This window comes from Petromyzon marinus, chromosome 9 (genome assembly GCF_048934315.1).
Source record: "Petromyzon marinus isolate PM22_M1 ecotype Great Lakes invasive population chromosome 9, UKy_Petmar_22M1.pri1.0, whole genome shotgun sequence".
Lineage (NCBI taxonomy): Eukaryota > Metazoa > Chordata > Hyperoartia > Petromyzontiformes > Petromyzontidae > Petromyzon > Petromyzon marinus.
In genome coordinates, this window is record NC_133675.1 from 3,781,602 (window position 1) to 3,808,886 (window position 27,285).

Genomic DNA, 27,285 nt, shown 5'->3' on the forward strand with positions numbered 1-27,285 from the left:
CTTGCATTCAGGTCTCGTTTATTAACGACTGCGATGGGGGGGGGAGGGGCAAGCAGGCATGCGCCAATTACTTTTCACAACCATGAAATGCAGTGCGAAGAGTTGGACCAAGCCGGAATGAGAGCGAGCAGCATGCAACAAAATATGGAATACAAAAACACTCCCACGTGCTGTTTCCGGGGTCGCAAGCGACCGGCGGTCCGAGCGAGGGCTGGAGCTATGGGACGACATCCACATCGTCGGGAGCGTTGCCAATGAGTTCTGTTATGTCACCGGGTCGCGGGATTTAAGACGGCGCTTGGCGCCGCCGTGTCAGATGTCGGTCATTTCGCCGTCGGCCTCGTTCTCGTCATCGTTCTCGTCATCCTCCTCGTCCTCATCCTCATCGGAGGTCTCATCCGGATCTCCGGCCTGAGCTAGGCACTTGGGGCACGCGCAGGTGAACAGGTAGTTGTCCCTGGAGACGGGGAACGCACAAAAAGAATATGCACATGTCTGGAGAGTAGGAACTTCCACCCTCCGACACCAAAACAAATGGGCACGAACCCACCCCCCACGTAAGCACCCCCATTTATAACTCTCAACATCACCACCAGCAGCAGCTGTCAATGTCGCATTCAGTTGGATTCATACATTTTCAAGTGATCTCCCACTTCGTTGAGCTATCATTTTTGTGACCAGGTCGCTTCTGAAAAAAGAGCTGTATAGCTCAGTGGGGGTCTTACCTGGTTAAATAAAAAAAATGGTTTAGTTTTAAATAGGTTTCATTTCGGACAATGACCGTGAGAGCTTGGCCTCCCTGTCAATGAATCCGATGGATCCGAGGGCGTCCGCGGTTCTCACCGCAGGATCTTCTGTCGGCTGTGTCGGCTGCGCTTGCGCTGGCAGCCCTCCAGGTAGCTGATGCAGATCTCCTGCCGGGCCACAGGGGGTCACAGTCTTAACCCCCACGCGTCGCTCGGTGGGCGGCCCATAAGTTCACCCCGAGCCTCAAGCAGTACCCCTGCGCCTTAATCGCACATGAAGAAGGAGTTATGGGCATCATTCCGAGCACTCTTCACAGGCAGCGAGAGCTTGCAGCCTAGGGCCAACTCGCGTGGTGGAACACACTGCATCTCTTCGGACGCCAACAGCTCAGCAGGGTTGAGGCTGGACAGTGCTTGGATGGGCGATCACCATACGTACAGCAGGTGTTGCAGGCTGCAGAAGGGCTTTGTTGTGAGCAGCAGTGCCATGCTCTATATTGTTGTATTGCACTATGCTCCCATGTCTATGCTTCCCTCCTCTAGCCCGCACCAACCAACGTGGCGAAACGTCCAGGGCGGATCCTCCCTGTTCCCTGCCCCCTCCGTCCCCCCGCCGTACTCACCTCCCCAGGCTCGATGTCGCTCAGCGCCGTGAGGTGGAGTGTGAAGTCGTTATCGGGGAAAGTGGCCTCCGCGTTGGGCACACAGCTGTGGTTACCTGGCACGGGGGAGGGTTTGGGGGGAGAGGGAGTAGGGGGATTAAACTGGGTTGGGGGGGGTACTAGCTCGTAGCGTCCGTCGGTATGGAATCTAACGAGCTGCCCCGCAGCAAGAAGGACCTGGGTTTGATTTCTGACTCGGGTGCCTCCCTGTGTGGAGTCTGCATGTTGTCTCCCCCCATGTTGTCTCCCCCCATGTTGTGACTGCAACATGGGGTTTCCTGGGTTCCGTCTTCCATAGCTAACAAAAACATAAAATGTAACTGGTGTTGGCCAAACATGCCAATGCAGAACCCTCCTGAAAAAGAGTCTTCAGCCTCAATGTGCTCCTCTGGGTGTATTTGTAATTATTATTTTAGTGTCACGATGCGTCGAGTTCGCCAATGGCTGCAGTTGCTCACGAGGCATGATTTGAGTTTATTGTTTAAAATGTTTTACTTACATCCCTAAGTCAATGTACTAAAGGATAAACTCCTCCACACATTGTATCGGTCACTTCACCATGTTAGTCAATGCGGGTTGGTCAAGGGTGGAGGGGAGTAGAGGACCTGTTCGGATATTATTCACCACTCATGTTCGCTGTGATCGGGATTCAAACTGGGATCGGCGAGTTCATAGCGCGGCGCGCTAACCGTTGCGCCACCGCTCCACTCTCCCCCATCGGCGAGTGTCGATTCCCAGCCACGGCTGACGTCGGTGGTGAGTAAAATCTGACCTGTTCCTGCGACGTCGACTCTCGTGCTCGCGATGTGCGTGTTATGCTTCACGCCGCTTCCAAGCAAACTATTACAATTGGGCGAACAGAGTTTAAGAAAACTGTACGCACTAGAGAGGGTTAAAACAGCAATACTACTGACGAGACGTCAAAAACTGAGAAACTAACAAAAAGAATCGGCCGCCGAGTGGAAGCACCGCAATGATCGGCGACAATGCGACGCGGATCGGTGTCTGCCGGGGAAACCGCTCGGGAGAGTCCGCTACTCACAGCAGCTCTGCCGGACGTAGAGGCCCGAACCTTCGCAGTTCAAGAAGTCCCCGGACACTGCAGCGACACAAGACAAACGGCTTCCTCAAATTCACGCTCGTCAACATTCCCACGGGATTTTCACTCTCGTGTTGTTGCGGGCTCTGTCTTCCTGGGGGGCCGTCAATCTGTACTCAAGCATGTCCCTGGGCCATCATCTCCACGTCCGCTCCACATTCCTGGATATTCCAGGGCCACCAATGTTACCTCGCCGTGCCCACGAATCAAACTCGGGTCGCTGGGTTCGGAGTACAGTACGCTAACCGCTGCACCACTGTTCCTCCATGATGATTAAAACTGCAACGAGAGAATTTACTCCGTGCAGGGGGCACAGTTAGGTCAACGCCGCAACCACCCCTGATCCGGACAGGCTGCACCTGGCTCTGCTGGGCTGGCTTTATTTTTGCCCAATTATTTAATTGCTTATTCATAAGGTTTTTTTTTTTAAGAAAAAAAAATAATTGTAACTGTTCGGATAGCTACCGACTTAGTGCTGCGAGGAAGCGAATCATCAAATAATACATTGTTTAAATGCATGCCTATACAGGCCACCATTACTTCAATAGGGATTTTACCGTTGGTACGGCTATTTTAATACTGTACATACAATGGACAGGAAGGACAAGATCAAAGGGCTCGCATGATGCGCATGCATAATGTACGTTGACTCATTCAATCAACCCCGCCCCCCACTTCGCGCAAGAGCGCAGAAGCGTGGTCACCACATCTAAGCCTCTATATAAAGAACGTAACAGGTGAACTTCTTCACAATTATGGCTGTCGCCTGATGAAGCTGGTTGTAATTACTGGCGAAACGTCGTACTCTGATTGTAAATGTTGTGGCTTTGCTCTCCAACACACCGGTGATGCTGTGCTAGTGACGAATTGGCCACGTTCTGTTTACGTGACAACCCTTACTAGTTGGCTGTGTCAGGTGGTGGCGGGTTTTAACGACATTTATATATTTACGCGATCTAACCCCAAAAAAAAACCTCTTATGGATATTGGTCACCAAAGCTTACGTGTTAAACTGACTAATCGCTTATTGCTCACCGTTGTCGATGTCCCGGTAGAGCTGCTCGATGAAGAAGTCGAGATGCTCGCGCTGCTCCGCGGGGAGCTCCAGGTCGTCGCACGCATGAACCCACTGGCTCAGCGAGCTGTGGCAAGTGAAGACAAAGGATCCCCCATGCAGCCTTAACAGACTGTTGGAGGCAAGTGCTGTTGGCGAGCACCTATGAAGGCCGGCACGGTACACCAGGGAGTGGGTGGCAAGCACCATGCCCGACCGCCGTCACCGGTTTTGGCCATGAAGCGAGAATTTAACTCGGGTTGCCGGGTTTGTAGTGCGGCGCGCTGACCGCTACACTACTGCTTCCCATGTGTGGCAGACGCACACACACACACATATATATTAAGATCTCCCAGGTAGCCTCTACCGGACCATCGGGGCGAGTTCTCTTGCATCTTCTCCCCGTGGTCGTGTAGATTTTTTTTGTCCGGGTCCTCCGGTGTTTCCCTCCACATTTAGAAACGTGCGTTTAGATTATTTTGCTTCTATACATTTCCACATGATAAGCCACTTTGTTGAGCTATCATTTGTGGCCAGGTAATACCTCTGTTGGGCTTCATCTGGTAAGATACGTTTTTTTGTTTTGTTTTTAAAGCTATTTGTTTACCTTTCCTATACTCTGCACTAGTGTCATGTTTTTGTATTGTTGTTGTAACGTTTCGATCCGCCTATACTGGACATGTGTAAAAAAGAGCTTTACAGCTCATCGGATTCTTCCAGTATCAATAAATATTCGGATTCTTCGCGAGTACGTAACAAGGTCGGCACGGCAGTTTTATTGTCTTTAAACACAGTTGGCGAGCACAGGGCCCCAAATTTGCAAAATGCAAAGTGATTGGCAACAAGCAGCACACTTAAAGTTATAATTGATAATGAATTGAGCAAGGTTATAAGAACTTAGGAAATGGGAAGAGACTATGGGAGAGATGGTGCGTGTTAGTGGGTGGCGTAGCCAGCACCATACCCCCTACAGACACAACGTCCACCCAGTGCCGATATCAACACACCCCACCAGGTAATAATTTAAGGCCGAGTGTGCGTAAGAGAGGTCATGAACCGGGTTAGACGTCACTCGCCAGTGACGTTAGCTGTGGCCGGGAATTGAACTTGGGCCGCCTGGTTTGTAGCGCGGTGTGCACACGCACACGCACGCACGCGGGCAGACAGGCAGCCGCGGAGGCTAATCGTAACGTTGGTCGCAAAAGCCTCGGTGTTAAATCTTCTGTGGCAACTTGGTACAACAATGGCACAATAAAGTGATGGTAGCCCAATTCAGTCAATGATTCATCTACAGAGTAAAGAACAATTGGGTAATCATGGGACCTACATCTGTGATCCGAATGGAAGTCGCCATCTCCAGGTGCTAGACACATGCTGGCGACGATCATGCCAACGTTCCTCGAGGGTACACGCACACAGCCTCTTGTCAATCCACTGCTGGATGAGGCGCACAGTTTGTCATGTCCTTTTGCCGCCGTGTTCGCGGTCAGCTGGGCACTTTGTCGCTGACCCTCGACAAGCGAGGAGCAGTTAAATAAAAATAGATTTTCTTCATATTTTGCAAGCAGGGTTGATCTGCAACTCAAAGACTCCTCGAGGGTGAACTTTACTCAATGCATGCATGCATAAACTTCGTTCACACTGTACCGTAGCCAACCGTGTTAATTGGCGATGCAATGGGTAACTCGCAGGGGTCGTTGTGCAGTGGGTGTTCACGCGTCACAGCACGTCCGTACCTGGTTCCGATCCCCTGCCCGTTGGTGCCGACCAAGGCAAACAGCGATCTGAACCCTTCCGGAGTGAACCACTGCAAAAGAGGTCACAATGGAAACTTCATCAATTACATAACAACCGAACGTTCATATTGCAAACTGTAAGTAAACCTACGTGGCAGCATCATCATCATTATCATCACGAGCCATGGTCAATCCACACTGCAAGTAAGGGGACGGCAAGAGGACCGCGTGGACTAGAGGACGTACACCTAGTTAGAGACATTGTATTGGCCGATCAGTGGCCTTGGGCAGGACACGTCACGGTTAGAAGGGACGATAGCGGAGGTCGAGAATAACGACGGATGGCCAGGGAACTAGACATCTAGCTCATCGGATTTCTCCAGGATAAAATAACGCTTCTGATTCTGGAACGTGCCAGGAGTGGACGTTCACCGCACGAGATCATCACAATGGAATCTGCTCGTGTATGTATGGTGTATGTTGAACTTCTTTCGCACCGAGCGGAGCCAATTGTGCTGATCCGAGGTGCGGGGGAAGGATAACAAACTAAACACAAAAAGCAGTGTGCCGGTGTTAGATGGATTATTGCACCACGAGACTTGAGAGATTTGCGACGGCTTGGATAGGCCATCATCCAACAGTTGATTGATCATGGCCGCTGATGGTGGTGATGATGATTTATTGTAGAGCAGGAAGGGTCGTCGCCCAGTGAATCGTGGGGGAAGCGTGGCGCGGAGCGTCTTGCCTGCGCAAGACTCTCCTCGAAGAGCGCTTCGGCCAGCAGCTCTCGCAGCAGCTCCAGCTGATCCTGAGAGGCGGGGTGGGGGAGAAGGAGCGGTGGAGGATGAGAGGGGAAGTGAAGTTTAACAGTGTCCCTCGGTGTACCTCCATGTCCTTCCGTGCCACGACACCTTGCCGATCTCGTCAAGAAGCATGAGCCATCACGTGAACTCCAGTGGTCATCCTCACAGCAGTGGCTTTTGGCTAGGCACCAAACAAAGACGGCCACCGCATCGAGTGCCTTCAGGCGCGCTTCTGTGGCCGTCTGGAACGCTCTTCCGATATTTCAAGATACATACGCACATAAGAGGAGAATGCAGTCAACATAGCAGACACATTTTTAAACGTCCCCATGGAACTTTACTGTATGCGGGCAGAACGATAAAATATTTTTTTACTTTCATACGGTGAGGAATTGCCCAACGCATGGTCACGTCCAGGTTAGCGAGTGAGCCAGTGGATGGATTTCCAGAGTAACCCGGTACCGTACTACCTGGTCCATTAATAAAATGTTCACCTGCCACTCCTGCCACCAACACCACAACCACTGCTCACCTGGAATCGCTTCCCCAGCAGTTTGTGCGCGACCTCCTCCTGCTCGTTGACCGTGCGACTGCAGAATCGTGAGAACAGCGCCACCCAGCTCTCCTTGTCGTCAGCCTGGGCCCATATGGCGAGCAACCAAAAACCAGCACCGATTAAACAACAACCATCATGGGGACTGCCTTGGCAGTGCTGCGCAAGCAGGGCACAAGCACAGGCAATTGCAACAATAAATCACCACACTCAGCATATGTGATGCATTGCGACACAAGCGTCATTGTTTTGCATATTTTTCTCTTTCGTGATCGAGATCTGCATTCGAAAATAAATTTAAAAGCGTGGCACGCACGGGAAACCAGGTTCCCAGAAACTAGTTTCTTCAAATGTCAGGCGACATTGTCAGGAAACCTTTCCATGCAGGATGGGCAAAGTCACATGATCTATGACCAATGTTCACATAGTCTCTCCTGATGGGTCAAAGACAAAATAGTTTCTTGAAAAGGGTTTTCAAGGTCGAACCTAGACCAGTGTTCTTCATTGCAAGGCCCGCGGATCACTGGCGGCCCCTGGTGTCCTTTAGTGCAGCTCCTGACATGTGGTCCCCGAAAAATCCACAAATGCGTAAATCGCCCCCCCCCCACATCATGATGGTGTTAAACCCAATAGTTTCAAATGTGTGGCGGTCCTCACACTGATGTCTTATCGGCGAAAGTGGCGCCCCCCCCCTTTGAAATTTAGTTAAGAACACTGGCCTAGGCCTACACCGGGAAATGTGTTTCCTTGTTCTAGAAACAACGGGGGAAGTGAGTCAACCACAGGCTCCGGCCTGTAAATGGGACACAACCACCACTCCACGTTCGACTGCGCGATGACTTTTCAGTGTTTTTATAAAATATAGCGCAAAGCCCCGACGATGATACACTGAAAAGCATTACAATAACGCATCACTGGTCCGCTTCCTTACAAATCCCTGGCCATGTTAACACAGCGTCGCTAATTCTCCGTGCAGCCACGGCTTGGAGTAATTCACAAAGCAGTGGCTTTGTTATGCCACCACCACTACCATTACTACCGCTTATCACCACCATCATCACTGCTGCCACCACCACCATCATCACGACCGCTTATCACTACCAAATTGCCATCACCAATCGCCACATTCATCACTGCCATACCACCACCACCTTCCTATCCGAAGGGATCCTGATCCGCACCAGAAAGCGTCTCACCACGTCCACGCGACCTTCTAGAATATAATTGCTGGTTCCACTATCCAAAAAATTCCTCAGCGTCACTCTCAACTCCACCTTGACCTGTGACAGTCAAACCAACCGCATCGTCAGATCTCCTCCGTCATTTACATCCACTCATCACCACCAACATCACCGACACCCTCGCCTGCAGCGTAGTTGGCCTGCCTAAGCTATCCTCCACCAACTTCCCATTGCCAGCAGTCAGCCTCAAGATTTACTCCTCTGCCACCAGCAGCTCTACTTTCGGTTGTCCACCGTTTACTACCGCTCACGAAAGACCTCTCTCCTCAGCGCGGCTCACAACCCCCTCTCTACACCAAGCACCAGCATCGTCACTGCTAGGTGTGGTTTCTCCGTGGCAGCCCCCACTGTCTAGAATGCGGCCATTACCATCGTCCCGCTGCACATTGGCAGCAGCGACGTTCAATCTACACCGACTTGAAGAGACACTTAAAGGCCACACCTCTCTCGCATGGCTTTCGAGCGACACTCAGCTTGGCTCCGTGTCTCAGTCACAGTCGTTTATGTCCCTGAAATATGCTGTGCGCGTTACAAATTGTATCATTATAATCATCACTACCATCGCCTCCACCAACATCTCCACTCCACTGCAAAGGGTGGGGATCCCCACCATAACTGCCGGTACCACCACTGCCGCCACTCACCTGTTTCACGGTGGCGATCATCCTCGCCAGCAACATGATGCTGCACGTTTCAGGAGGGTAGTGCATCATCCTGGCCAACAGCGAGAATGGAATTTGCGTTAAGACAAAAAACAATCCAACCCACTACATGAATCAATACATTGTTATAATTTTGGGGTCTATTTTGTCTATTTCTTTCGTGAAAATTTATTGCGACGTCTTTTAAAGTTTTGCTTCGCTCCGTTAATCCAACTGACTGTAGCAACTGTATATGTTTTGCTTTAATCGTAACTAACTTATGCTCACAAGTGATGTCATCAAATTTATCCCTCTATTTAAGGAACGAAATCAGGATTTCTCCACAAATCTGGCTGTCCGCCTGATGATGCCGGTTGTAATTACTGGCGAAACGTCGAACTCAGAGTGTAACTGTTGTGGATTTAGTCTCCAATACACCGGTGTACTGTACTAATAACGAATTGGCATGTTGTTTACGTGACAAACCTTACTAATTGGCTGTGTTGGGTGGTGGCGGGTTTAACGACACATTTATATTTACGCGATCCAACTAAGAAAAAAACCCCCTATGTTATAACTTATTCTTACACGATCCAATCACACGGGAACAATGTACTTTTTGTGTGCGTCACTGCGATGCGTTGAATTGACAAACATTAAAAAGGCTTTCACCCCTTTTTCAACCTTCGCAGGCCGATTTAAATATAGAGGCACTCTTTTCCAATCGAACTTAGCGATCACCGCTACTTCCGCCTCGTGAATATTTTGCACGACGGTGTCCTGAAAAGCAGCCGACTTTACAGACGGTTTGCAAAAATCCACGTCGCGGCTGAGTCTGTGACAACACACGCTGCAAGATGCCTACGACCCCCCGGCACCTCCACGCCTCGCGTAGCCGAGTGAGCGGGTGGGCGACATCGTCCGCCGAGGGCCCCGGGCAGAGCACGCGGTGATAGCGGGCCTCGGCCTCTTGCTGGCAAGCGGTGCCACAGTACCGCACCTGCAAGGGGGCCAAGGGAGAGCGGTGATCATCCTTGGTGGCGACCACCGTCATCATCATCATTCCAATCACCACCGCTACTATCAACATCATCATCAACAACCATCATCATTATTTCCATCGCCACCATCACAACTTACCAACATTATCATCAACACTCTTTGGTTCTATTCGGTAAAGTCCGTAGGCAAAAAATAAAACAAAAATCACGACGTTTCGGCCACAACACAAGCGGCCTTCATCAGGTGAAGGGACCAGACTGTCTCGAAGACTGCGCTGGAGTGAAACAGAGCCAAGCTCAGACCACGGCCTTTAAGCTGTGTGAGAGGGATTAAGGTGCCTTGACAAAGGAATTAGCATAAAAAGTTAGCATTTAATTGGCGGACTTAGCATGATGAAAGGTGTAGAGGGGGTGAACATGTGGGTGCACATGCACCCGCATGTGCTGCGAAAGTTTGGGGTACCACTACTTGAAAAGAACCTTGCAAACCACGGTTTTTCATCAGAGATTTGTTCACGAGGCAATTCAGATCTACAAACACAGACACTATTTCAACCGAGAAGATGGTTTAAAATTAAGCAACCATTGGAAAGATGTTCTAAAGCGAACCAAACATTAAACTAATTTTCAATGGCACAGTATATTTTTTCAAGTAGTGGTACCCCAAACTTTCGCAGCACATGCGGGTGCATGTGCACCCACATGTTCACCCCCTCTACACCTTTCATCATGCTAAGTCCGCCAATTAAAATTTTTCAAGCAGTGGTACCCCAAACTTTCGCAGCACATGCGGGTGCATATGCACCCACATGTTCACCCTCTCTACACCTTTCATCATGCTAAGGCCGCCAATTAAATGCCAATTTTTTATGCTAATTCCTTTGTCAAGGCACCTTAATCCCTCTCACACAGCTTAAAGGCCGTGGTCTAAGCTTTGCTCTGTTTCACTCCAGCGCAGTCTTCGAGACAGTCTGGTCCCTTCACCTGATGAAGGCCACTTGTGTTGTGGCCGAAACGTCGTGATTTTTGTTGTTTTATTTTTTGCCTACGTGACTTTACCGAATAGAACCAAAGCGTATGGATCCTTGCAGTCACGAAAGCTTCAAATCTAGAATCATCATCAACAACCATCACTATCATTACCAAGTGACAGTGGAGGGGTGAAAGAAGAGGGTAAGAGTAGTGAGGGAGAGAGATGAATGGATCGGGTGGAAAGAGAGAGGCGAGAAGTGTGGTGTATTACGGATGAGGGGTGTTGGGATGGGAGGAGGATGGGCGGGAAAGGGGATGGGTGAGGTGGTAGGGGAGGAGAAGGGTTGAGGTATGAGCAAGGGGAAGGGTGGGGATTGAAGGGGACCGCAAGGAGAGGGAAAGCGTTTGGTGGGAGGGAAAAGGTGGGGTATGACAAAGGGGACGATCAGTATAGGAGGGCGAGGTGGGAGGAGATGGGTTAATGGGAGGAGAGGGGCGTGCTGATAATATATTGGCAGGTGAGATGGAGTGAGGGGGGGGGTTAGGCGGCCCCGGTGCGAGACGAACCTGGCAGCCCGGACACACTTGGTGAGTGCTCGTGTCGATGTGGCAGAGTTCGGGGTGGGGCAGGGAGAGCGCGGGGTTCCCCGTCAGGCGGCGCGCGTTCTCCTCGGCCGTCTCCAGCGCGCGGAGACAGTGGTGACATGCTGTCACACAGACAAAGATCCCCCGTATAGCCGAAACAGACTGTTGGGGCAAGTGCTGTTCGCGAGAACCTATGAAGGCCGTCACGGCACACGAGGGGGTAGATGGTCAGCACCACGCCCGGCCGCCTTCGTCTCCCCAACACCGCACCAGATATTCATTTGAGGCTGAGTCCATCTAGGGGAGGCCCAGGACCGGTTCAGATAATCGTCACTGGTGTTTGCCGTGAACAGGAATCGAACTCGGATCGACGGGTTCGTAGTGCATCACGCTAACCGCTACATGCAAGCACACACACAGTCGCATGCACAGGCTCCCTCACTGAGCCCTGGGGCAAGTTCGTAGCGAGCGCCTATTAAGACTGGAGCAGAGCAGTTTGGCCAGTATCACGTATGCCCGGCCACCTTTATGCCGCAAGTGCGAATGATTATTATACGTATATATTAGTACAGCACACCGGTGTGTTGGGGTAAGCTCAGGATATATTCGGGTACGACTCTGCCACTGATGTTGTGCATCATGGCCGGAAATTCAACCCAGCCTCCTGGGATCACGGGGCAGCGCGCGCGCACACACACACACACAAACGTTACATGCAAGTGCCAACAATTCTCCCTTCGGACAAGGCTCAATTCAATACCCTGAAAATACAACGGCGACGATCATGCTGCTGCTGGTGCCGGTGTCAGTAGTGGAGCTGATGACAGGTCGTGTGATAACGACACAAACGCGTCCTCACCTCGATACGTGTAGTGTTCATTCCAGAGAAACTGCGCGGACACCGCAGGCTGCTCCGAGAACAGGACGTCTCCCTTGCGGATTCTCCTTCTGGCCACGAGTCCCCGGCCCTGTGCGCGACACGAAGTGGTGGTGGTGGTGGGGGGGGGGCAGAGGCCGGAAACAGTGAAGGATGGAAAACCCCGACTATCCTGATTAAAGCCACCACGACCAAAACCGACCACAATGTCGCACCTGGACCCAAACGCGTGTCCCTGCTAAAGGAACGTGGCGCGGTGTTCATCTTCGTGGACGTCAATGATGAAGCCCAGGGTGGAAATGTCACGCTCCCGTGGCAGGGAGCAGTCTGTCCATAACCACTTATTGATTTCACATTACACATTTTAGGGGCAGGGAAGGGGATCATTTTATCGATAGACCTATGAAATGCCTCTTCACAATATCGTGCTGGCTTTATCGAGCTAAACAACAAGGTTGGCCCAATGTACAAGTGTATCTATGCTCAAGCGAACAATCATCTCTGTTGGCAGCTCTGAGAATAACATTCACCATTCGTGTTGCCGAGGACTTTGCCATTCACAGCACTGTCCGCCTGATGATGCCGGTTGTAATCACTGGCGAAACGTCGTACTCAGACTGTAAATGTTGTGGATTTGCTCACCAAACACACCGGTCTGCTGTACTAGTAACGAATTGACATGTTCTTTTTACGTGACAACCCTCACTGATTGTCTGTGTCGGGTGGTGGCGGGTTTAATGACAGGTTTACATTTATTCGATCTAATCCCCCCCCAAAAAACTATATTATGCATATTGGTCGCGAAAGCGTACGTGGATTAACCAACCGCTGTGGACTTCCCACAGTACAATATTCAGACACTCTCGTGACAAGGACTTCGCCTCGAGCCCCGAACCGAGACTCGAATCTCAAACACGACTCCTGGTCCAGACGCGCGCGTTTCGACGCGAGCCCCGCGTTAAACCCACACGCGGGAGCTTGCCGCTCACCTCCCCCCACCCGTGCCTTTGCCTGGTGCCTCGGACCTCGACCATGCCCTTACCCCTGCCCTTGCCCCTGCGTCTGGCCTTGCCCTGTGCTTACCTTGCCCGAGTCGAGCTCCCGCAACTCCACGGACTCCGTTCCCGCCGCGGGATCCGTAAGCCCCGAGGCCACGTGCGAGGCTGCCATGTGGACCGCGACCCCACCTCCTCCGCGACCTCTGACCTAAAACCCGGAAACAATCACCTTGTGAGGTTCGCACAAACCCCCTTCACCTCGCCCCCTCCTCCCCCAACACTATTTTTATTTGACGTTGCGTCATTATTTTAATTGTCAGCGAAACTCTGAAACGTATCTCTTGATTGGCTTTACAATAAAGGGTCGCCTTGTAACAATGATTTATTTTATATATTAAAAAAAAACAATATCTCATCCATTACAGTCGCGCATCGTGCGGCCATCTTACTAGAGTAAGAACCCTCCTTCAAGGGTCTCCATTGGCTGCGCATGTACCGGCGTCACCGAACCGCGCGTTGACCGCCAATTGGTACCCGCGTTTGCCCGTCCCTTACAAAGATGGCCGCGGTTACGAACCCGCCCCCCATCCCTCCCCCCCTCTGAAGTGACGTCACGACCTCGGTCAGCTGTGCGCGCGTCACGTGGACCGGTGACGTCATCCGCGGCGATGGCGTCTCGCCGCGTCCCGTGCGCGTAACGTTCCTCCTCATCGTCCACTTCTAGTTCACATTTTTTTAAAATTAAAATTTATTTTAGTTTTTTTTTTAAATTATTTTTTCTCTAGTGTGTGCGTGCACGTTGCAATTACTACTTGTATCTGGTTGCCAATGCGAAGGCTGCTGTCGTCCTCGCGCCCGGGTGACGCGGCCACATGGGCGGCTGCGTGAGCGCGCGGCGCGGAACCTCCGGGAGCGCGCACGGCAGCTCGGAGCTCACGGGCGGTACGTGGGGGGCTCGCGGGGCTCACGGGCGGTACGTGGGGGGCTCACGGGGCTCACGGGCGGTACGTGGGGGGCTCACGGGGCTCACCGGGGCTCACGGGCGGTACGTGGGGGGCTCGCGGTGCTCACGGGCGGTACGTGGGGGGCTCACGGGCGGTACGTGGGGAGCTCACGGGCGGTACGTGGGGGGCTCGCGGGGCTCGCCGAGGCTCACGGGCGGTACGTGGGGGGCTCGCGGGGCTCACGGGCGGTACGTGGGGGGCTCGCGGGGCTCGCCGGGGCGCACACAGGCCCTGGGCTTCGCGGGGCACGCGCTGGCGGGGTACACAGAGGCACGGGGGCTGACGGACCCACGGGGCACGGGCTGACGGACTGACGAGGCACGGGCTGAAGGATTCACGGGACACTGTCTGACGGACTCACGGGGCACGGGCTGACGGACTCACAGGACACGGTCTGACGGACCCATGGGACACGTGCTGACGGACTCACGGGACACGGACTGACGGATTCACGGGACACGTGCTGAAGGACTCACGGGACACGGACTGACGGACTCACGGGACACGGGCTGAAGGATTCACGGGACACGGGCTGAAGGACTCACGGGACACGTGCTGACGGACTCACGGGGGCACGGTCTGACGGACTCACGGGACACGGGCTGAAGGACTCACGGGACACGGGCTGACGGACTCACGGGGGCACGGTCTGACGGACTCACGGGACACGGGCTGAAGGACTCACGGGACACGTGCTGACGGACTCACGGGGGCACGGTCTGACGGACACACGGGACACGGGCTGACGGATTCACGGGGCACGGACTGAAGGACTCACGGGACACGGGCTGACGGACTCACGGGACACGGACTGACGGATTCACGGGGCACCGCTGACGGACTGACGGGGTGACGGGGGCACGGGCGCACAGGGCATTGGGTTACTGGGTTTTTGTCACCATTCCAAAGTGTCGCCACATAAGCGTGGTAGGAAAGGTTTAGAACAGTTTTTTTGCGTAGTTTGTTGTCCTTCCCCCGCCCCTCCGATTCTCACAGTTGGCTACGGACGGTGCGAAAGAAGTTCACGGGTTTATTATGTCATCGGGTCGCTGGGTCATTTAGGCTATGATGGCAATGGTCAAAAGTAGCAAAGGATGTTTGGTGGTATATTGGTTGAACACGTAAGGGAGAGTTGGCTGTGTGGGGTGGTTACTGAGAAAGGGCAGATGAGAAGGGTCATGGGTTGTTCCGTCAGTGAGGTAATGTGTAATGTATGTTGAACTTTTTTCGCACCGTACATAGCCAATCGTGCTCCAATGTGTTGGATCGTGGTGGAACGCGCGATCGGGATGGAGGCGGACATTGAGAGCTGTGGAATGAAGGGAGGGAATCGCGGGGTTGATTTAGTTGGCATTATCGGGCCATTAGGTCAATGGGTAGCCAAGTAATGCCGGGTATGGTGTCACCTGTGATTTAATGCATTGTAGGCAAGCGTTAGAGGATCACGTCGAGATGGCTAGTGAAATTTCCAAATCCGCTTTGCAGCGAGAGGAGTGGCCAGGATATGGCAGGAAAGCAGGAGGGTTTGTAAGCACGTGCGTGCGGAGTTTTGAGTGTTATGCACTCGGATGCGTGGTGGGATTTCCCTGGTTACTCCGATTTCCTTCCAAACAAAGCCAAACAATCTCCTTGAAAATGGAATTGGCCAAACATTCGGATGTAGCAGGGCCCCTCCTGAACACGTGTTTCGAGACTCGGCGAGGCTTTCCTGGATACATGACATTGGCAGGATCATCATATCACAGAGGATAATTACGGGACAGAGGGATCACTGGGTTAGGGTGCTCGAACAGAGGAGAAAGGGCAGGGCACGGGGCAGTAAAGGTGGCATGCCTGAGCTGGGGGAAGTATGGGGTCAGCATTGAAGAGGGGGAACCAGCATGGCTGGGTTAAATTCTTCATGCAGTAGTGGATACATCATGACTTGGTGATTGATGACAATGGTCATATTCTGCCACACGGACTTGGGTGGTATCAGGAGTCATGATTAATTCACTACTCCATTGAATGAAGGCCTCCCAAATCCCTCGTCATCTCTCACAGTCCAGTGATGTAAGTCAACATAATACGTGCACACGAGCTGGTTTAATAATTTCACATCTGCGGGAGGTTAATAACTTCTTAAAACATCGATCATCTGCAGCTCCCGTGTCATATACATAACTCGTTACTCGTGGACAAACTGCCCCAAAGCAACCATAATATCCCTGTGCAGCAGCAGTGTTTTGTTTGTTGACAAATGTAACGCGAGATATACGTCCAGCTCTCGGTCGCGAGTATTATATTCAGATGGTATATGAATAACTCCCATGAAGCGAACAAACAAGAGTGTGGTCCCGAGCGCAGTTTAGACTTTCAATTTAGTTTATTCGAGCGTTTCCGATGTACCGTATATTTTCTGTGCAGTACTGGATTATTTTTCCACATTGTATTTGTTCTGCAATCACTTCCTGAGTGATTCTTTTGTCGTTATCTCAAATGCCCCTTTGTTCTCGCGCCTCGAGGTGTACTGCCACAGGAGTCACGGTATAAATATTAAATGATGACGATGATGTGGCGAACGGTGGTGCGGTGGTTCACGACAGCACTAGGAATCCAACAACGCCAAGTAAGATTATTGGACCTGGAGAGCATCATTGGCAAGTGGCGTCTGAAGCTGTTGTGAGCTTCTAATAGGTTGCTCAGCGAGATGTTAACAACCTCGCCTGGTATACAGGAGGTTGTGGGTTCGATCCCAACCCTTGACACCTGTCAACCCTGTCACCTGTACATTTGGAGTTTGCATGCTCTCGTCGTGGTCGCGTGGAGTTTTCTCCGCACCCTCCGGTTTACATTTATAATCAACATGCGTTTCGAGTATTTGGCTGCTACAAGTTTCCACGTGATGAGCCACTTTGTTGAGCTGTCATTTGTGGCCAGGTTGTTCTGAAAAAGAGCTATGTAGCTCAGTGGGCCTTACCTGGTAAAATAAAAAATAGTTTAGTTTTAAACGAGCAACCGGTCTGGCGTGTGGACAACATTACTAGATACTCGAAAACAGCATTTGCCGCAGAAATCTGTAGGCTACATCAGGGATTTTTTAAAATGCATTTCAGCCGTGTAAATGTTTTATTTACGAAGTCAAAGCACCAGATAACCAATACAAAATTTTGCCAGGGCCCACGATTATACTCTGCATCATTGCCACCATAAAGTCAAGATTTTAATTACTGTGAAGACAAGAGTTCATAGACAGCGAAAGCACATATCAAAAGAGCGCTCTTACCTTAATGACACCGGCTCATGACTGAAAAATACACGATGCTGAAGTTTCAATATGTGCTCCGTCTTGGACTGCTATGTATGTTTCTGTTATGTCGAAAATAATTCTGAGTATTATAAATCTACTGCTGGATGAAGGGCTCTATACTGCGAAGAGCATCGGGGTTGTTTAACCATACTTTTCACCATGTTGGTCAGGGAAGATGGGCTCGCCCACATTCGCCACTGATATTAACTATGGTTGAGACTCCAACTCACTTCATCAGGTTCATAGTGCAGCCTGCTAACCACTGCTCCAGCCCTTCCTCTGTTCACAAAGTGGCGGCAACAATGAAGGTTGCGAGTTTTTATTTTTGTTTGTGCTGGCGAGTGTTGAATGTTTCCAACCTTGTCCCACGTAGCACTGGCTCGGGCAAAGGTCAGGCCTACGATGCGATGGCGTTTGTGAAAAAAAGTTGCGTCCCGAGGTCGGGATGGTTACAAAGGGGTAAGGAGGCCACGTAATTCAACCCCGTGGGGAGCGAAGAGGGGAAGCGGGTGAGGTGCTCGCGGACGACAGACGGCGCTGACGGTGCCAGGCCACCTCACGGCTCTGCCACGTGCGGCTCAATTATTAACCCGCGCCGCCCGACTGCAAGAAATCCAGCAGCTTCAGTTTTTTTTAGTTTTTGCGCAGAATAGTTTGTTTTTATTCTCGCAGCGTAACGTAGAAAAGTCCGCCGAGTATGTGCGAACATGCAAAACGCCTCCCTTATCTTCCCGTTACCTTCTCGTGTTCGGGGCGGGTTCCAGTGTTGCAAAGCAAATTTGGCTTGGGAAATTTCCGAACGTGTCCCTTGCTTGCATAGGGCAGATAATCTCACGGATTGTCAGCCGCCATGAGAAAACGGTTGGCATTGGTATGAGGGGAGGGTCCTTGAGCTGAACGCAACATCACATAACACAAACAGGCGTGTGTGTGTGTGCGCGCGCGCATACTCATCAAATTCAGCACTCAACTGCAAATAAGGGTTTGCTTTTTGTTCAGATTCCAATGCTCTTCCCAGCAGTTGGTGCAGCAGGCAGGTTCTGCCGGTTGCGTTTGAGCCTCGAGCAGGATTTTCGAGTCTGGGGACTCCGTGGCAACTTTTCTGGTTCAACCCAGCGCATGGGGGGGCATCGGTGTTTTATTGTTGCCTTGTCACCGCCCTGCCGTTTCTTCTTATAAGCCAAAAGTCATAATTGTGTGGGGTCGGCTGCTCAGATTCTATTCTGTGCCACTTTGTCACATCCACTATCCTCATCTCATTCCACCATGCTGTCGTGAGTCATCTCGGGTTATCCTCCAAAATATTGATTGCAATTTCATTTATTTGCCCAGGAAAGCCTTACCAAGTCTGGGTTCTTCAGGAGGATCCTGAGCATTTTCAAGGTGGGAAGTAACTGGAGAACGTGGATAAAACTCACGACAGAGGGGATTAACTCGAAGTTCTGCACAAATGGGTTCACAAATCCACGTGGTGAACCGCAGTTCCCGGGCCCACCTGACAGCGTAGCAGCTTTGGGAGTTTTACAAATCTGCGTGATCCACCAATGCTCGCCTCCAAAGTGCTGGATCAGGGGTGTGTGCCACCACGCCTGGCTCTTAAATTAAAAGTCCCCAAAATTGTTCGAAATCAACACATTAAACGACTTTTTTTCATAAAGGTGTTAAAAGAGACACGTGTTGCACAAGTTTTATGAGATGTAATTAGTAAATCGGAGAAGATGCATCAAAGCAAACTTCTCAGCCACGGTAATGAAACAGCCGTACATTACCACATCACAACGTTCACGGTCGGACCTTTGAAAACTGAATTGTCTTGCTGGAGAGCGGTAAGAGGAGTAGCCCTGGCGGAGGTGAGAGGGAGGAGGGTGCGGTTCCGGATGAGAGCTTCGGTCAGGCGCGTAGACGCAACGGAATGTCATAATTGGGCTTGTTAATGGATTCTTTGATAATCGTTCATAGAATATGTATGATTCCAAAAATCGTGGAATTTATAATAAAATGCACGCCGCATGTTGAGTGTAACTATGGGCCAGTTTGGCACGCGCCAATGTTGAAACCGCGCGGTGCGTTCACATGTGATAGGTTTCGTCACAGCCCATTACAGAACAAAACAGATCATGACACGTTGCTTGCCCATTGCCATTCCACTGCTGGATGAAGGCCGCGCCCACGCGGTGTCGGTCGTTGGGCCCTGTTTGACCACACTTGGGTCCGTGCCGAGTGGTGAAGGTTGGTCAACCGATCAAGGAACAAGATCACGGGGGAACAGGCGTTGAAAATGTGAGACGGGCATTGCAGAGACGCGTGCGGTAATTGAAAGCGCTCGCAAACCGAGACCCGCAAACCCTGTTCGTAATGGACTATTCGCTCCCAAACGCCATTTCATTGCCTAAAAAAAAGTGCTGGAACGCTCGAAATTCCGAGTGCAGCTGAGCCAAGCGGGTTCCTCTCGAGAACCTGTTTTGGATCAAGGCGACATCATCATCATCGCCTCGCTTCTGGAATGCAGACCCCAGCGCAGATCCAGGCCCGTGTCTGCTGCCCCAGCCACAGCAGCAGCGCTGTTTTGTTGGCATTTCCCCCCCCCCCCATCTCGGGAGGAATGCGGGTGGATGAACGGCTTGCGGTTGTGTTGCTGTTAACCGCGGCTGGCTGTGTTGCTGTCACGTTTTGTATTGCTGGTGCTGCTGCTGTTGCCACTCCGACTGGGGGGGGGGGGGTGAGTTCGAAATAATGCGCCCCCCCCAACAAAACCCCACCCCAATTTTCTAAAAAAATATTGAAAAAACCCCCACAAAGCCGTCGTGTGAAATCGGGCGAAAGGAAATGCTGATAACTCGTGGGGATGGGAGCTTTTTATTTCTGAACACTGGCCCTATTATTATTGGTGCACAATGACCGTCTCATCCGAGTCCAAAGGCCTGCGCCTATGATGATGAAAAAATCCTCGCCGTGTGTGGACACAGCGGGCAGCTGGGCTATCTGCCGTGCAGGAAGGATGGAGAGATAAGTGCTCCGTTGTTGGTTTAAGGCTGCGGTAGTTGGCCTAAGTGCTCCTACTGCTCGTTTTTGTTGTTGTATCCCAGGTCTCCCTTGGGAGCGAGACCCCTATCCCCAGGTCTCCCTTGGGAGACAGACCTATCCCTGATGTCACGAGACTTGCATCTGATTATATTTAGATATGTGTAAATCCTGCCTCGTTAAAGTACGGCTCTTAATAATGCTGCTATCACCACTCGTCCTTCAAAGAGTGCCTCTTAGTTCAGTGGGGGCTCTACTCGGGTAAAGAAACTGATTCTGTTTGTTTACGAATACTGTACTAAGTGCTTGCCTTTGACCGAATAACCGAGTGCACCCCACCTCGTCATGTCCTGTAAACTAGGCAGGGCTGGCGCTGGATAGTGCTTGGATGGGCGACCGCCGATGCGTAAAACGGGTGTTGTAGGCTGCTGCTGGGATACGATGTTGGCCTACGCCTGTATCCAGCAATGCGTAGATCATGGTCGATGCTGGACAGGTTGACACGTTATTTATCGGGATTACAGCTCAATTCAACAGTCGGTTATAGTGCACCGTCGTGTTTGCATTCCCCATCTCATGCTCAGTCTCGTTCCTTCGCTGTCTTGTTCCACACAGCCGCAGGCGAATCGGCGTATAATTTTCTGTAAAGCGTGATCGACCCTTGGACGCACGATTTGGTGCACGGGCTAACGTAAATGGATCAATAGTTCATTGTTTACCCTGGCACGTGCAGGTTGCACATATTGCATAAACGGAAACCCACGTTTAATTCGTTTGAGGAAAAAATGAGTGTCCCTGTATCCTTAGTAACATCTTGGATCGGGCTCGCGACTTTCTTTCTTCGCGGCCGGTGACCGCATTCGGCCTCCACACTTCGAATCGGCCTGCAAGGGAGAGACTGTGGTTTGTCCATCAGCGGTCGCACTGATCGGGTATTGGAGGAGTGGGGGGGGATATTTTCGACCTGGCAACAACACTGCGTTTCTAACTTTAGCGTGCTGAAGTCACTGCAGGGGCGCAGTGACATACGTGGCCGAGGTGTGTCCGCGCGCACGTGTGTGTGTGTGTGTGTGGTTGATACATCGTATTGCTTCGCATTATAATTCCGGTGAGCGCAAACGATAGCGCGTCTCTCACGCGGCTCCCGAAGCGTGAACCCGCAGAGGCGGCGCACTGTGCCAAACAGGTTGGGACAAGCAGCGTGGTGGGCCCCACGCGCACCTACCGGCACCCCGGCGTGTCGAGTTTCTCCGCTGGTGTTTTAGCAACCAGCAGGACGTGTTGCGTTATATTTTATGTATTTAAAATGAAAACGCGCGTAAAAAATATAATTTCTAAAGTATTTTAATTACGGTGCAGTCTTGCGGCGAGAATCTCAATCAAATAGATGTATTCAAAACAATGAGAAGCTATTTTCAGAGCAACTTGTTTGTAGGTTTTTTTTTGTTATTTCAAGGGCGTGGGTGCAGTGTAATTTGCTACACGCTGACGTTTCTTCCATTCCACTACCCCCCCCACCCCACGAGGTCCCAATTATATTCCAATTGTGATGTTAGCAGTACATCACGAGACAAAGACGTTTCCATCGAGGATACTTGGAACAGGTAGTGCACCAGCCGCCGATGTTGGAGAATTGCCCTGGCACGCCTTGATTCTGTTACTTCATCTGCCATGGCTTGTTGTCTCGCACGACATCACATTGGACTGCTGTCAGTTATGGAGAGGTGTTCTGTTGTCACATGTCAATGAAGTAAAAAAAAAACCTGGGGGAGAAAATGAGGTACTTTAAAAAAAATCTGCCATGTATTACAGGGCTAAATCGTTAACGTCAGCAACCGACGGAAAGACCTAGACAGACGGTGGGCAGCTTGAAGGTCAGTTGTCGACTGTGCAACAATTGGGATCAAGCAGAAGGAAGGGAAACAATGCTTAGGTGTGGCAGCATCAATGACAATGGGGTGACAGGCGTCGTGCTGACCTCTTGACCTTAACTGATTCCTCTCCCCGGTTTCCCCTGCCGGCCCCCCCCCCCCCCCACCGAATACCACAGTGGCCCTGGGGCGGAACCAGCCACTGCGCAAGGAGCGTCCCAAGTGGAAGAGCGAGTTCCCCATGACGGAGGGGCAGCTGCGGAGCAAGCGCGACGAGTTCTGGGACACGGCGCCAGCATTCGAGGGCCGCAAGGAGATCTGGGACGCACTGCGCGCCGCAGCCTACGCCTTCGAGTGCTCCGACTATGACCTGGCGCAGGCCATCGCCGACGGGGCCAACATCTCCCTCCCGCACGGTGCGTTACCGTGGTCTCCCCGTGTTCCGGCGATTCCAGATTGCGCGCGATTATAGATTGCACGTGGTTCCAGATTTACAAGATGATTCCCGCATGGCGTATCGTTTCAAATCCCACGTGATTCAACTTTCCACAATATTCCAAACCACATTTGAGCCCAAATCCTACACAATTCAGGCCTTCCTCTTTATTCTGGATGTCGGATCATTTTGGATTTCAGACGATTGAGGATGCCACACAATGCTTTCAAGAAAAGGTTTTATTTATTTCAGATAATGCCAGTAGCATCGTCTTGCGCTATATTTTCCTGTTAGAGGTCAATGTTATCACCTGCAACAACTGTGAAACACTTTACAAACGCTCTGGACGGTTAAATAGCCAGTGCTGCTTCTCCCCTCGGGAAAGTAAACTTGGCACCAGATCCCTGATGGTGACTCGCCTGTTCCTCGCCTCGCCACGCACGCAGGCACGCTGACGGACTGCTACGACGAACTGGGCAACCGCTACCAGCTGCCCGTCTACTGCCTCGTGCCACCCGTCAACCTGATCACCGAGGACGACGGCGGCGCCTACGACGACGACGCAGCGGCGGCCGTCGCGGCCGACGGAGACTCGGCGGGCGGGCGCGAGTACCCGCTGCGCCTGCGGCTCTCCACCGGCCAGGACCTGACGCTGGCGGCGCGCACCACGGACATGGTGGCGCACGCCAAGCGGCGGCTCTGCATCGCCGAGCCCTCGCTCGAGCCCACTCGCCAGCGCTGGTTCTTCGCCGGGCGGTTGCTGGCCGACCGGGTGGCGCTCGCCGACCTTAAGATCCCGCGCGACTTCGTGGTGCAGGTGGTGGTGACGCCGATTCAGCCGCCGGCGCCGCCCCCGCCCGCGCCGACGCCTGTTGAGAACTGAGAGAGCGTCCCCTCCCCCCCCCCCCCCCCAACCTCCCCACTCCGTGTCGTCTTCTCTCGTCTGCCACCCGCTTGACGTTGCTGTTGCGGACCTCGCGTCACGGACGTTGCCTTGCACGTTCTCATCGTCGTGAAAGGATTACGCGGGGTTTGAGTACAGCTGGGTCTGACTGTGTCGGTGAACTGGAAAAGACTTCGGCACCCGGCACACCACGTCCAGTACGCCTCTCGCTGCAGGCTGTGGCTACTGCCAGTCACGTGCCACTTACACCAGTCTAGGAGTGACCCAGAAAATATTCAGTGACAAATCAAGCCCTGGGAGTGCATGACCCAAAAAAAGATTATCCCTTGTAGATACATGGGTAGGTTGTGTGCTGGGTGATCTCCATTTAGTTGACGAGAAACTTAAAGTTACTGTCAAACGCGTTATTGGCTGTGGATTTGCGCCTGTTTAGTTACTATGGCATTGCAGTGATGTCAGCAGGGTGCTAACGCAGGGCACCTCCACAAGGCTGTAGTTCAAGCTCTATCTGCGGTGGGGTGTCACCTGAGAGTCACTTTAAACTCTTCATTTTTCACCAACAGAGATTCAAAACTCGTTTCTGACCGCGAAAGTCACGCGGCCGAGATAAAAGAGTTTTTGTTTTTTTTGGTTGCGCCTTTAAAACAGAGAGTGGAGACCTGGCCTCCTTGGCGACGTTGTTGTTGGGTTGCCCCCCCCCCCCCCCCCCCTCGCGGCAATGTGCGCTGTGAGCTGCTGACGGAATTTGAGTGCCGAGACAAGCGAGGCGCAATCTGGACTCGCCTCCACGCAGCGACGCGCCCTGTCGCTCTCCCCGTCGCCCGTCGCCTACCCCGTGGCTCGCCCAGCTTCGTTTCAAATCAAAGCCTTCACGTGCAATTTTTACCGACGGGTCCGCGGCCTGCCATTGGCTGGTTTTTGGGGTGTGGGGGGGGGCGGCGTGCAGCGTCCCCGGGTTTTTTGTCAACGTTGCGACCGCGCGGTTGTCGTTGACGGCTTCACTAAGCGCTACTTTGCTGGGTTTTCCCACGTAGAAATGTTGGAGGAGAAGAAAAATGTATTCTCTCTCTCCGGATTTGCTTTCGTACGTTAAGATTAACCGCGTCATATTCTATAGTTTTTTGCTTTTTTACCGTTGGGCTCGGATGACAATTGATTTGAGACAGTTTGCGCACAACAGCCCATGAGCATCATGTATGTGTATATATATACAGTATATATGTATGTGTACATACACGCACACAACTTATAGATCTATAACAAAACTGTAAAAAAAAAATCATTAATTTAAATATTAGCTCGAGCTGCCTTAATAGCGATGTAAACAGTTCACTGGTAGCAACGGAGTTTTGTGCTGTGCCAATGGATCGCTCGTTGCTCGGGGTTGGAGGATCGCATTAAGACGGCGCTCGCGGTCGTGGCCCCGCTGTGACGCCGACTGCCTGTGCGGCGGAGCGAGGGAGGGTGGGGTGGGGGCGCCAGTTGGCTGGAAAATTTACGCCCCTGGGTGTGATGAACTAACCCTGCTGCGTGGAGCCCCTCTCCTCTCCATTGTCAACACGCAGGCTCGGTTTCAGGCTCTTGTTGCCAGGGTCTCGTGTTCCGATGCTGTCGTTGGGAAGAGAGGGTGTTCTGCAGACGTTGGCCCGGTGTCACTTCCAGTTCGCGCCCACCTCCAGCCGCGTCATCACTACGTTGGGTTCACTACATTGGGGTTCACGACATTAAAGTCATCAACTTAAGGTCGGATATCTCCACACCAATGAGCGGCGGCTCCTTTTCATTCTGCTGCCCCGAGCCTGTGTTGGGAAATGCATGCGTTTTGTTTGTGGCTTGGGTCGATTTTCATCCAAGAACAATCTCTGTTGACCTCCCACAAAGAGGTGTAATCACTTTAGCATTCCCAGAGACGCAGTTGCGAGATGTGATATAAATGGCAATAACGCACTCACCTGGCATTGGAGAGCTCTCTGCGTTGATTGTACGTGCGGGGAAGAGGTGTCGTAGAATTTGGTTTTGGGGGAAAAAAAAAAACCGACTTGGCTTTCTGCGGTCATCTGCTTTAGCACTGGTGGTGATGCACAGGGCATCGATCCGGAGTTTGTTCATAAGAGGTTATTCAGGGGCATTATATTTCAGACGAATACACGAGTTATCTAGAATGTAGTTAGGTTTTATTCTCCCCTCCAGCATTGTTATTTTTTAAATGTTTAGTCACTATTATGCTCCTGGGTTACATGCAGGAACATTTTTTTAAACGGAAAATTTTAAAAAAAGTCAAAAGTATTTAGTGTAGTGACCATACTTGTTTTTAAGGGGTGGGGGGTGTCTTAAGGTCAGTTTTATTTTATGACATGCCTGTTAAATAAATGTAAATCCAAAATGTTTTTTTGAAACCAGTTATACCAGTGACAAAAAAAAAATCGCTCGTATGTATATTTGGATCGTAATTTTCTTTGTTAACCAAAGGTTGAAATTTGTATGGCTACCGTGGTGACGCGTAGTACCTAGGCCAGCATTGACGGGCAACTCTCAAGTGCATTAACAGACGAATGCAAATTCTGCGCTGCCCCTTCTACTACCTATAGTGTGAACTGTGGTCAAATTTATTTTGTTGAAGCCGGTTAGCTTGGCCGGGCGGGGGGCGTGGGAGTGGGAGAATGCGTGCTGTTACCCGTTCCTGTGTGAGGGATAAGAAAATGTTGCCTTTTGCACAAATTATATGAATAAAGTATGTCGTTGTTTTCACTTGTCGACGCCTCTGGAGGGTGTTTTGTTTGAGATGGAGGCCTTCATCCAGCAGTGGATTGGCAAAGGCACGACATTATTATATTGTAACATTCAGTGGCCAAAGCGTTAATGTGGAAGTCCTCATGTGAAACCTATTCGCCTTGCAGCTCGTTAATAAGGACATTAATCATTTACCTATCACCCTCCCAAGCAACCTTCCACCCACGGGCCCCTTATTTAACCAGGCGAAGCCTCATTGAGATTCAATCTGCAGTGGAGATCTCTCAACGTGTGTAGAGTAATAACAATAAAAAAGTAACAACGTATTTTTGTTAATCCGCTGCTGGATGAAGGCCTCCCGAGCCTTATCGGTCATGGGAATTGTTTAACCGTACTTCACCATCCAGGTCAGTACGGCTAGGTGACGAATTGAGGGAGCCCATCAAGTGGGTCCGACATAGCTCATCACTGACGTTGGCCGTGACCGGGAATCGAACTCCCATGTGGTGTATGGTTTAGACGCGCAGTGCTGCTGTAACCGGACCGCCCTGTAAACAGAAGGCACCCCAATGAAACGATGCTGTGTGAGAGAGAGGGAGACGTGCTGGGTAATATTTAAAAGTAATTATAAACCGAGGCTATAAATGGGCGCGATAACATCAGACGATGCGGCTAAGGCGCGCAGGTGACTGTGTTATGTAACATCACGTACGCAGTACCGCCACGCACCCTCGGTGGCTATAAATAAGTCCATGAGTCAAGGGGCTTGGTCGGTATCACCTGTGGTGGAAAATTATACGAATGTCCGCCACGTGCAGTGTCCACGACGGGCAGTGTCCACCTTGGGCAGCGTCCACCACGGGTAGCAACCACTGAGCGGTGTCCACCACGGGCAGTGTCCACCTTAGGAACTGTCCACCACGGACAGCGTGCACCACGGCCAGTAACCACGATGAGCAGTGTCCAGTGGCGTCACTAGGGGGGGTGCGGGTGGTGCGGACCGCACCGGGTGACACCATCAGAGGGGGTGACACCAAAATTACTGTCTATAAACAATTTTCG

The 27,285-nt window shown here is 51.6% G+C and overlaps 2 protein-coding genes across 4 annotated transcripts; one reads left to right on the forward strand and one right to left on the reverse strand.

Moving 5' to 3' along the window:
* Nucleotide 1: 1 nt before the first annotated feature.
* On the reverse strand, nt 2–13,206 carry SMYD5 (SMYD family member 5). 2 transcript variants are annotated; one of them, XM_032950821.2, is made up of 13 exons: nt 13,054–13,206; nt 11,953–12,061; nt 11,076–11,215; nt 9,414–9,535; nt 8,539–8,608; nt 6,633–6,737; nt 6,043–6,105; nt 5,298–5,368; nt 3,543–3,649; nt 2,451–2,507; nt 1,370–1,464; nt 844–914; nt 2–457 (listed from the first exon to the last, which is right to left on the reverse strand). In XM_032950821.2, exons 1-13 carry the CDS (start codon nt 13,138–13,140, stop codon nt 313–315), a joined length of 1,242 nt encoding a protein of 413 aa, XP_032806712.2. In that variant the 5' UTR covers nt 13,141–13,206; the 3' UTR covers nt 2–312. The 2 variants fall into 2 exon arrangements, with proteins under 2 accessions (XP_032806712.2, XP_032806713.2); XM_032950822.2 differs by lacking the exon at nt 2–457 and having other exon boundaries at nt 876–1,009.
* A 358-nt stretch (nt 13,207–13,564) lies between these two features.
* Nucleotides 13,565–26,246, forward strand: LOC116940682 (ubiquitin domain-containing protein 2-like). 2 transcript variants are annotated; one of them, XM_032950820.2, is made up of 3 exons: nt 13,565–13,910; nt 22,333–22,569; nt 23,036–26,246. In XM_032950820.2, the coding sequence occupies exons 1-3, from the start codon at nt 13,841–13,843 to the stop codon at nt 23,470–23,472; spliced, it is 744 nt and encodes a 247-aa protein (XP_032806711.1). In that variant the 5' UTR covers nt 13,565–13,840; the 3' UTR covers nt 23,473–26,246. The 2 variants fall into 2 exon arrangements, with proteins under 2 accessions (XP_032806711.1, XP_075921942.1); XM_076065827.1 differs by lacking the exon at nt 13,565–13,910 and adding an exon at nt 14,295–18,644.
* Nucleotides 26,247–27,285: the final 1,039 nt, after the last annotated feature.